The sequence below is a fragment of the Rhineura floridana genome, chromosome 8, assembly GCF_030035675.1.
Source record: "Rhineura floridana isolate rRhiFlo1 chromosome 8, rRhiFlo1.hap2, whole genome shotgun sequence".
NCBI classification, from domain to species: domain Eukaryota; kingdom Metazoa; phylum Chordata; class Lepidosauria; order Squamata; family Rhineuridae; genus Rhineura; species Rhineura floridana.
In genome coordinates, this window is record NC_084487.1 from 108,122,084 (window position 1) to 108,134,369 (window position 12,286).

General features: G+C 38.0%; 1 protein-coding gene across 4 annotated transcripts in view; it reads right to left on the reverse strand.

Annotated features, from left to right (window-relative positions):
* Window positions 1-530: 530 nt before the first annotated feature.
* The window catches only part of SLC2A13 (solute carrier family 2 member 13), a 218,206-nt gene continuing 206,450 nt past the window's right edge, over window positions 531-12,286 (reverse strand). The window contains exons 8-12 of one of the 4 annotated variants that reach the window (XR_009764481.1): window positions 12,139-12,260; window positions 10,787-10,939; window positions 9,350-9,503; window positions 2,360-5,209; window positions 817-903 (exon numbers count right to left, since the gene is read on the reverse strand). Coding sequence is in view for 3 of the 4 variants with exons in the window: in XM_061640334.1 (XP_061496318.1) it covers window positions 789-903; window positions 9,350-9,503; window positions 10,787-10,939; window positions 12,139-12,260 (544 nt within the window). In the remaining variant the exon portion in view is untranslated. Of the gene's footprint in view, window positions 5,210-6,352; window positions 9,504-10,786; window positions 10,940-12,138; window positions 12,261-12,286 lie in introns of those variants that run through there. The other 3 variants (XM_061640334.1, XM_061640337.1, XM_061640335.1) reach the window with 3 other exon arrangements.

Genomic DNA, 12,286 nt, shown 5'->3' on the forward strand with positions numbered 1-12,286 from the left:
ACACTTTTCTGTTTTTGGTATTTCTTGCATTTAGCAGGAAAGGAGATGAAAGAATATAAACAATAATAGCGCACGTGCTGGGGGTTATGAAAGGTTATGCATGCACATGAGTTTGATAAGGAAAGTCCTCTTGCATCAGAAGGTGCAGTACCCAGTGTACATACATACTTCTCCTGCATAATTCCTCTCTACAACTTGGGGTGCTACAGGTTCAGCTTTTGATGGAGAGGTCAGCCTTCTGTCAACAGTATTCAGAGTTCATTTAAACCCCACTGGCTGGTAATAGAGAATGAATAAGAGCAGACAAGTGATGGGTAACCAAGTGCAATGACCAAATTTTTGTATGAATTTGACCACTATTTATGAGAGACAGGTATCAACTAGTGAAGGACATTTTTTTTTAAAAAAATAGGCTTTCTTTTTGCAGTTTCTTGATAGTATGTTGACCATGTTCTTTAAAATTGTGGCTAGTACAAATAAAACCCAGAGAAATATCCTGTAATTAAGAACCTCAATTTTATTTTGTTCATTTATAATTGTCAGACAATTCTTTAATAAAGATATTTATTTTATGTAGAGACACTGAATTTTCAGTAGAGCAATATGAACATAAAACCATTCAACTTTATAGCACTACATTGTCATAAAATGTACACCACTTTTTATACATTATAGGCTTGGTTGGTTGAGCAACAAAATGGCATTTGTTAACTGCAGAAAAAAAGGGATGACTAAGAATTGATACATGCTTCTTTAATGTGGCAGGCAGGAGTCTTTACACCTGTACTTCACCACCCCAGCTTCACATTTGGAGGTGTCTGCTTCAAATCACCCCAGGCAAACACAGATGCTCCTGATGAGGCATAACTGCTTCTGGACAAGGTCACTCCAGGCTGTGAGGGGCTGGTTGGGTATACAGAGAGGAGAAATTGTACGAGTGCATGATCTGCATGGTGGGGTGGGGAAGACTAGAAATGTATGACAAAATATTATCCCACTTTTTTAAAAAAAACCTTCCCCTCACATCTAGCTTTCCAAGTGCAGGGAACTGTTTTTTTTTTTTTTAAAACAAAGACACAGTACCAAACATGTACTTAAACACACTGTAGGCAAGAGGCTCTAATACAGATTTTATTCTTTTATATCAATCGATGTGACCCTTGCAGTAGAGAACATCTACTTCCCATCTTTGGTATGTTACATAAAATGAATAAAAATGTTAACATCAATTTGGAAAAGCTCCAAAGAACATATGTACTTTACATACATACATATGTGTATATATATGTATGTGTGTATATACACACACAGTTACACATGCCCAGTTCTTGAATGTAATGTACTTTACATTAATTACATACAAACGAATTATAGAAACTAGTTTCTTACTCTAATTTAACTGCTTTGATTTCAAGAGATACAAGTCAGATTAGGAAATGTGTTTTGCTATTTACTAACAAATCTCTCTGCTAAAATATTTTCTTATACAGTACTTTTGAACAACAATAGCACTTTATTACAAAACACCACAGTGATTATTATTGGCACATTAAAATCCTTCTCTATGTGAAAATACACAAATAACTGCCCAATATTTTTCTGATTTTTAAATCTACATAATTACCTTTAAATAATTTATTCTGCAGTACTGGAACAATTTTTACCAAGAAGAATATACTTTGCTGACTTTTTTCTTGTAAACACTGCCTCAACTCAAACCATTCTAGATTATGCCAAATGGTAACTGTACACAAGGCTATTCATAGAAAATCACAATTTCCCCACAAAAATGTGATTTGTTTAAATCTGAAGAACAATTCAGGATAATTTCTTTATCAGTAGCTACATTTCAGCTGTAAAAGTTACCCGCAATAACACACTTTTAAAAAAAACCATAAAGCACATATTGCAGCCTCACTGCCTCTGGCCTGATGCACATCTAGACAAGAGGCAAAAGAAAGAAAAATGCCCAAATAAATGGTTAAAAGTGCTTCTCAGATCTTTTCTTTTAATTTAAAAATACTTATAATACATAGTGTTTAATTTTTCAAATACTGATTTCATTATATCTTTTCTCAGATTTCTATACATTTTAAGAGCCACTATGAAACATTGCTGAAATTTAATAACAACCATGGACACAACACACTGGCAATGTCTCCTGTGCAGGCCCATCAAATCAAATGGAAGATGTACAAGAACACAGGAGCTCATGTCTATGGAATGCAACTAAAACTAGCTCTAATCAAATGAAACAGTAACTTTTGAATCACTCATTTGGGACTAGCATTAGGTGAACACACCCTTCTGCCCTGAACCTAGATCAAGAATGAGCCTAGCCTTTTCAAGTCCAACTTACTTTGCAAAGGGAAAGGAGAACTGGGAACCCAGAGGCAGCAGAAGACTAGGGGCAGTAGGCAGTTCATCTTTTAAGTCCCCATTGTTACCGGTGACACAACGGGGACTCGTGAGGATGCCACAGGGTATCCTGGAAGTGATCGTTTTAATTCCTCCCTCCTGAATAGAGTGATCCATAATAATAATAACAACAACAACAATAATAACAATACAAAAATAATGGAGGATCCAAAACATGCTCAGAAGCTTACACTATATTGCTTAGGAACAATGGCAAGTTCATTACATCTTCTCTCCGGTTTCTATACAGTTAAAGTTTCAATATCTTGAAACTTTCCCCCACAAGGTAAATTTTGGAAAAGGGAGAGGGAATTTGGCAGCAGGGAAAACTGGGGTCAAAACAAGCATCAGGCAAAATTTGGGGTTCCCTTGAAATTGGTGGTGCTTATTTATTTTTAAATGAGTAAATTCATTTCTGAATCAATCCAGTTCTGAATATGAGCCCCCTACTTCCCCAGTTCAAGCCAACTCAGTTCATCTAGGTGCACAATATTGACTCATACATACATTGCCTGGCATGTATGCTGGATGTCTGGACTAGGGTTTGGGCCAGAGGGCATTTGGGAATTTTGAGAAGGTGCCGTGGGCAGTAGTCACAAATGGCTGCCACAGATGTACAGCATAATGGCTGCCACTTCTAAAAGAGCCAGGACCATAAAATGATGGGGACCTACCCCCACTTCATCAATGCTGAAAAAGGCACCTACGTCAGCCACTTACTCATAGAAAGAATCTTTGCATATCTCCTTTGTTCCAAAGAAATGGGAACATGGGTGACCAATCCAAGTATCCAATGAAATGTGGGCATGTTTGAGGGAGCTTGTTCATTATAAGAGAGGCTGAGCCAGCGGAAACAGGAACTGAGCAGAAAGAGCCATCGATTTACCATGTGTTGTAAATTTCTGAGGGGAAATTTTGCTGACACCATAGAAGATATTGGTATAGAAGGTACTCTGGCATATGCTGACACTAAGCTGGTGATCCCTGACCCAATGGCTTCTTAGTGTCAGCATGTGCCAGTGTACCTGCCAGTACCTCCTATGGCGCTAGCAAAATTTCCTCTGCCCCAATGGCTTCTTTGAAATCACAGCAACCCGTATTTTTTTTCTATGTAAAAGGTCTGCTTTATGTCTGAGAATGCACACATGCTTATACACAGTTTTAACCAATCTTCTGTGTTGACTGGGGTAGTCTACTATTTAGCTATATTTGCTCAATACATTTCAGACTCAGTTGTCTTTAATATTAATACTATTCTCAGTGACAATACCTTATCTTTATTAATGGTAGGTATCAGTCATAAACAGTTTGCTTGGCATTTTCCCTAGAGCTCTTAGACACTAAAACTTGATTACTTTCAATTCTGAATGTGAGCTTCTTTCAAAATAAATTCTACATGAAACACCCTGCTCTCATTATGCTTGTAACTGTGCTTTCACTATAATTCACAGGATATTTTTTTATGGAAATTAAGTATTGTGCATGCATAATAAGCAAGGCTACCTGTTTTTATAAAGGACTTATCCTATTTAATTAAGCTTCACAAATTAATTTTTGAAGGGGGAATTACAGAAAATAAATGCATGAGATAAATCAAAATCTACCATAATCTTTAACAACATGAAGGATTTGGTTAGACTAATGGAGGGGGAAGCTAGAATTAAGCAACCATGAATTATTTTTATTTGTATTTTTTTTAAAAAAAGATGTATTTGTAATAACTGTGATATTTTAGATAATTTCAGAGTGAGCCAAATGGCTTGTGATAAAGTTTTATTTGGAGCATTTAACTTTTGATTACATTAGGCATGGAATGAGTAAGTATTGTCACAAAGTAGATAACTAGAGCCATAGATGGGGACCATACTGAGCTTTGACAGTCCCAATCATCTGCCCTATCAAATATGCTCCCTTGGTCCCCATCTGGTTTGTTCATTGTGCCCTAGTTGTGGCCAGATGCAGGCACTTGAATCCTGCACTGCATCTGTTTGTTTTCAGAGGACTCAATCTTCCAAATGTGTTTTGTACAGAAGCCTGCTTCCACTTGTGAATTACTTTTGCTAGGTTGAGGTGAGTTCTTAGAAGCAGAGGTATTTAAGATCTGTCAAACTGTAGTAAGAAACACACCACCTGAAATTAATTCTAACCTACCTGAAGTGCAATTGATCTGAACAGACTTCTGGAAAGTAGTAGGTGTTAGAAAGCTTTAATAAAAGTGTTGTGTTTAGGCATGTTGTACATATCACCCACTGTAATTAAATATTGTATATGGAATTTTAAATCTAGACTTTTCTAACAAAGCCATCTTAAGATGTAAAATATAAACAAAAGCTGTTGTGAAATAGCAACATTTCACCTTTATTCTTTGATTATAAACATTCACAGATTCAAAAAATAAAACCCCCAATTTTGTAGGACTTATTTCAAGTATCATTCTATTCATTATAAATAATTCTTAGTACTGTGACTAAGGCATTACTAGAGCATAAAAACAACATCAAAGGAAGACTTAAACCAGCAAGTCCAGAGGAAAAAGTAAAGGAATGGAATAGTTGGCAGTGGATTTTGTCTCTTGTTAGTGAGCAAAAATACACTGCTTTCAGCCTTTAACAGGTGGAGAATGGGGAAATGTCAAGCCTGACTTTAAAAAAAAATACTCCACAAGAAGATAAATGTAATATGCTTCAGAAAAAGAACTGAGGATGATGCACAGCTGGACATCATTTGACAGAATGTCAACAAACTAGAATGCTGGCTAATGATTTTCCGTTGATAAAGGCCTCAGCACAATCTGAAAAAATAAGGAAGTTAATATAAACGGGAACATTATTTGTAAAGCTTAACACATTGGTTTGTGACAAGGTTCTATTTAGAGCAATCCCCTTCTAATTAGATCAGGCAAGCAATGAGTAATTATTATTGTCCCAAAGCAGTTAACTAGAGCCACAGAAGATGAGCAGGTTGCCAATTAACCACTTGTATCCCATGCGGCTGTAAGCCCAAACCCTGAAAAGTGCTGAGATCACTTTGAAATCTCTTCATGTGCTTACCTTTCACACACATGCTGAAAGTTTTTACCTCGATTAAGGCTTTAGGCAGGAAAACCAGTGAAGGCATATTTAAGGGCTGTCTATTAAAGGCAGCATTTTGGCACATATTGTGTTATCATTGGACTTCACTGGTCATAACAACCAATTTATAGAGAATGTTTAGGGCCAGGCAGAAACCGGTTTCATCATAAAAACAGCTAGATTTGGTTTATTTACTTTTCTTGCCTGTTTTTAAAAGGCAGATACAGATTGAACCCTTTTAAGGTAACTGTTCAGTTGAAGGAACCATAAATTGTGAAACTGAACAACAGCTGTTGGAACGCTAGAAAAAAGGTGAACCTCTACACGCTGGAGCCTTGAGCCAGAGACGTTTGAGAGCTTCCTTTCTATTAGTTCCCTGGCTGAACTTTCAAAAGGTTAAACAGGCATTTGGATATTTAGCAGAAACAGCAAGTGGGAAAGTAAGTTACTGTATATCTCCTTCCCCCACATCTCTCATGCCAAACCTCCAACATGGCTCTTTAAACTCGGATTTTATAATATTGCAAGCAGCACTGAAAAAGGAAGTACTCCTTCCAAGCTTCCGCTGTAGTGTACAAAGGAGGCAGTCCTACATCTTCCCCACAGGAAGGTGTTCTCTAGATGTGGTGACAATATATCTCTCTCCCCTAGGGAAATGCACAATCTAGTCTGTCATGTCTTACAAAAAAAAAGGAAATGGGCTGCCTTCAAGTTGATCCCAACTTATGGCGACCCTATGAATAGGGTTTTCATGGTAAACGGTATTCAGAGGGGGTTTACCATTGCCTTCCTCTGAGGCTGAGAGGCAGTGACTGGCCCAAGGTCACCCAGTGAGCTTCATGGCTGTGTGGGGATTTGAACTCTGGTCTCCGAGGTCGTAGTCCAATACTCTAACCACTACACCACACTGGTTCTCTATGTCTTACAAGGTGAAAACAAATAATTTGTACATTTTATGACTTCTTCTAATATCCAAAATGGCTCTCAGTGCCATCCAGGTCTATGGGTTTAACCACATAAGCAGTAACACAATCAAGAAGGGAAACAGAGATTGGAATTAGACTTTGTTTAGGCTAAAACTTTTTAGTCACTCCTTAAATATATATTTATTCATATTTCGGCAATTAAAGAGACCATCCAAATGACAAACACACAATTAAGAAACTGCTCAGATTATGCGGTACTTAATGAATGTCCACCCAGCATTAACATTGAGCAACAACTGCTACCTATCGAAACGTATTCCCATGAACAATCTAATATTTGAAGTTCTGACTTGTGAGCCAAGGAAGAACTGCTCTATTTTCCATCTTTAAATTTAACTACCTTCCAATATAGTTATTAACCTAGGAAATTGACTAAACATAAATTTTATTCCATAAAAAACACAAAACAGTTTGGGGAGGTATTTGAATTTTTAAATAGTGTATTGTATTATTCTTCCAACTTAAAGGACAAGTGGTTTGGTCAAGAAACCATGCATTTGCCTTTAAAATTATCTTTGCTGAAGAAAATTCGCATGTGTGGGACAGATAAAGAATTGCTTTTTCTAGTCACGAAGGCAGATGCATAGATTTTCTTTGCCTAACTAGCAGACTTCAGCATAATTTAACCAGATTTCTAAAGCCAGATTTCAAATGAACATCAGGAAAAAACTTCCTAACTGTTACAGCAGTACAACAATGGAACCAATTACCTAGGGAGATGGGGACTCTCCAACAATGGAAGCATTCAAGAGGCAGCTGGACAGCCACCTGTCAGGCAGGTTTTAAGTTGGATTTCTGCACTGAGTCTGGGTGATGGTGGTGGACTTGATGGCCTTATAGGCTCCTTCCAACTTTACTATCCTATGATTCTAAGTATAGATGAGGGTCTATATCATAATCTCCTTACTCTTTTTTTAAATCCCAAAGGGCTCTTGAGCCAAATTCTGTTCAAGGGAAACAGAATCGGAAAGGTAGGGGTGAGGAAAGAAAATACACCTATTCAGTACAATAGCAGTTTGGTGGCAGCATTAATTATTATGATTAGCACAGTTACTAAGACAAATACCTAATGCCACCTAACCTAGATATGTCTTTTTTATATGCTGTTATGCAGAGAGTCGCCTTTTCCTTAAACATTCATGTACGGTCACTTTGGGAGGGGGGCTGTGGCCCTCCAAATGTTGTTGGGATTAGAACTTCCATCATTCCTGACTATTGGCTATGATGGATAGGGCTGATGGGAATTGAAGTCCAATAACAATGAGTTGGCCACAGGTTTTCCACTTAAAGCCTTCCCACATAAAGGCTTTAGAGGGTTCAAAGTGTCTCACAGTCATTGGCCATTTCCACACTAGAGCCCTTTAGTTTTACTTTTCTGTGATTAGCTGAAAGTGGGAGAGCCAGTGTGGCAAAGTGGTTAAGGTGTCGGACTACAACCTGGCAGACCAGGGTTCAAATGCCCACACAGCCATGAAGCGCACTGGGTGACCTTGGGCCAATCACTGCCTCTCAGCCTCAGAGGAAGGCAATGGTAAACCACCTCTGAATACCGCTTACCGTGAAAACCCTATTCATAGGTCACCATAAGTCGGGATCGACTTGAAGGCAGTCCATTATATTATTTAGCTGAAAGTGAAGGTTCCACACAGCATTTAATCTAGCACTATATTATCCTGCAATGTTCAATCCACTGGCCATTACTCTTCCATGTGTAAGTTTCATTCAATAAAAGGTACTTCTCAAAGTTAATGAAAGGTTTCCTATTTGCAGGTTCTGCCCATTGCTTCCTATTGATCAAGGCTGGAAGATTGGAAATGAACAGTCTCCCTTATTTGTTCCAATGGCAGTTTCTGTTCTTGAGGCCATTTATTCCCCACCCCATACCCACTTTTTACAGTAAAATGTATAGCACATTCTTAGCTTCATGGAGTCCAGCTTTTGCCAATTTGTACCATCTCCATGCAGAAAAAAAAGAGTTGTGGTGGCATGGCTGAAGCAATACACATGGATCTTCTGAGGAGCACCTGTATACAAAATAGACTGCCACACAGAATTGCCTCCACACAGTTGTGTTTCAAGCGACCATCCACACCGTTATTCTCAGCCAAAGAGACCTTAGAGAATGCTAAAAATCTGTGTCAGAATTCTCTCCAGACCCACACAGTTACCATTCTTCTGGGTTCTTCATACAAAGCACTGGCTGTTAAGACAGATGTAAGTTTATAAAGACAGTATGCACAAAGGAAGAAAGCAACCAGGAAAGCCACAAAGACCTGCCTTCTCCATGCATACACATTAATCTGCTTTTAAAAGAAGTAATAATATTAAATTACAATTTCCACAGTAGGCAGTGGATTTTTCTCTCTCCTGCTTATTTTGTAAGAGGCTGAGCACTTTTGTATCAACTTTTGGTTGCCAGGCAACAGTACTTTAATGATTCATCTGGTTTCTGACTAGCTGGTCTTTTTCATATTTGTTTTTCAAGATGGTCAAAAAACACATGGTACTTCATCAATTGAGTTTGGTATAATTTGAGGACTTCAAAACTACAGTATAGCACACAGCTGGAATACTTATATTCCTTTCCCCCTTGGCAACCGTCATTTTTGGTTAATTAAAAGGTCAATGTCGTGTTTTGTTTTATTCTTTTCAAATGGCATGGTTTAGAACAGGAAAGTGACTCCATACAGAAAGCAGAATGGAGAACCAGACCAGAAGCAGGGCAGTGAGGTCATCAAGAACAGCTCCTTCATCCCAACCCCAAGTGCTTTTAAATGATTAAATACTTCAGCAGCTGAAAATCATTCCACATCAGAAGCATCATTGTCAGAAAGATGATAATTACTTCCCTTCACCCGGATATATTCAATATACCTCCCATCATCAGAATCTGAAATGCCACATGTACACAGTGAGGTCTCAAATAAGCATTCAATTTCCTCTAGTTTTTTCCCTTTCGTCTCAGGAAGGCAGCCGTACAGGAAAATGAGTCCCACAAAAGCAAATCCTGCATATAGGAAGAATGCTCCTGCAGTATAACAAAACAAAACACAAAACCCCCACATACATGCAGTTAATATAGAAGTCATCTTCCAGGGGAAAAAATACAAGGGTTTAGTTGCAGTAATCAAAGATCTACTGTATAACTTGGCAGCAGAATTAAAATGAAGGCTTCAGACACAAAATAATATTTCAATACACATTCCAATAATTATATCAGTTAAGATTCCAAACATTTATTTAATTTTTGCAAAACCAAGATATCACCTCAATCCTTATGATTGGAGGTTGTCCCCATGAGCATGTCAACACTCTCCCAAAGACCATTAAAATAATCTAATTTAAAAGATCTTGAGTAAAGAGACTCAGGCTGCAATCCAATACATGTCTACTCAGAAGCAAGTTCCACTGAATTCAGTGGGACTTATTCCCAGGTAAGTGTATACTGGATTGCTGTCTCAAGTCTTGCAAAAGAGTGCTAGTGACCATACATGAGATCTGAGGGACAGATTGAATAAACTTAATGAGAGTTTTAGGAAAGATAGTGAAGCTGTCAACTAGATTACATGCAGCATGGCATCAAGGACTGAATTGGGCCTGCTCTCAGGGATGGGTCCCCAAAACAGGAATCTTCCTTTCCCTGCCATGTCCCTTCAGAGGGTTGAGCCCAAACCTGGCATTCTCAAGAAGCTGCCAGGGCCTCCATTCTGGGCCCTAGATGACATCTTAGTTTTCCAAAAGTGCAGTGCCACGAACATTCCACTGATGCATAGCACTGTGGTTAAAAAACACATGGTAGTCACCATGGTTTTCTTTTCAAACCCACAAGTTCACACAGCCAAAACATCCTAGCATTACATTTTGAAAAGGTAGGATGGTGGGTGCAAGCACAGCTGCTAGGGGACCATCACATAGCACATTGCCATCTCAACCCTAGAACTGGCTCTGTTGACAAAGTGGTGGGTGCCTTGGCAACATATTCTGCTCTCAAAGAAGAACAATTTTAATAATGGAACACATCCACTTCTTTGAAGTTTGACTACTCATGAACCACCAAAAGCACTAATATAATTATGGGATTGCTGTTTAGGAACATAGTTCTGTAACAGAGAGTCTTGGAAAAAGAATACCTGACTACTGTGCTAAACTCTAGCCATGCATATATTATAATTATATACATTAGCTTTCTAAAGGCCTTTAAGGAGGGATGTTAAACTACCTATCAAGACCTTTGCTGGTGAAAAGCTAAAATTCCAATGATCTGAAATTCAGTTAATCTTGGTTTCATTTAAGACAGAAGACACTTCTTACCATAGTATGTTAGATATTCAGCTGTGTGCAGAAATGTTAGCGATACTAGAACATTGAAAATCCAGTTTACGCCAGAAGAACATGCATTTCCTGTACTTCTAGCCCAAAGGGGGTATATTTCAGAATTTACTGTCCATGGCATTGGTCCCATTCCTTTAAACCAAACAAAAAAAACAACACTTCAATAGAAAATCTGCATTAAATACAAAAAGATCTTTGAGACGTAGCAGAAAGACAATGTTGGAATAGTAATATTATACTTCAATAGGAAGCCATCCTATGAGGATTAATCAAATTACCCATGGATCAAAATCTTAGATTACAGAAAAAAATCTGTCTCCAGAGTCTCTGCTGGAGTGCCAGAATGGGATGGATATTGCAGAATATATAATGACAGATCTAACGAAAGGATGTTGCATTGTCAAATAATTTTGGGAAGAGGACAGTAGAATTCAACCTGTTTTTGCAGTTGTGTACATGGAGAAATTCCCAACCTTCGTTGCAGATATTCTTATAGTTTAGAAAGCAGACTCTTGGGCAAAGACACTGTTTGTATAGAATTATTGTTTACATAGAATTATTTAAGTAGCTAAACACTTGTACAATGCTAAAACACTAGACTAACCATTCAACACACTGACACTTGGCATATGGAGCTGACAGTTTTAACAAGAATAAACATAGGATGCTGAAACAGGCAGGACAAACAAGGGAGATATGTGGGACTTTTTCAAATTATTTGAATTAAAGGAATGTGGTATGAAATAGGGTAACATTACACAGAAATGACAGGAGAAGGTAGTATTAATGTCCTTCGGTTTTTCACTGCCTTCTAGAATCAAGAAAATGAGCAACCACATATAGGGAACTAGAAAAGGAACAGGGGGAAATACAGATGTAAGACTGGAAAAAATATCTATAAAAATAAACAGCTTTAATAAAACAAAGTCTGAGTAGCAAGAGAATATTAACAGTTATTGTGAATGTCAATCTGTTCAGTTGTTACATTCCAGGAGAATTCTCAATCCTGTATGAGCCTCAGGCTTTCACATGGACATTTTCCTCACTGGGGGAAAAGTAATGAGTGAGTGAACTGGGTTATACCAGTTATTTGAAAGCAGTATCTCCCTGATCACTCCCTCCTACCCTTCAAAAGAACAGGGGTTTTCAATCATGCAGCCAAGGAGATAATGCGTTTAAACAAAGGCAGTAGAACCAGTTTTCTCCTCAAAGGAAAGCAGGCACTACAAACATGTCCAAGACATCTATCAGACTGAGATGTCTTCCTAGAATAACAACTCAATAGGCCCAATTTTTTTCATCAGAAAAGTAAATACATCAAATCCGTTTACCTGGTGCAAAGAAAACGAGGTATAAAATAAGTCCCAGGAGCGCTGTCCAAGAGTATGGTGTAGGGCAGAAGTTATATGCCCAATTCATATCTTCAGTTTTGAGTCTGGTCTCATTTGAGCATCTGCAAGATACCCACCATATAAAACA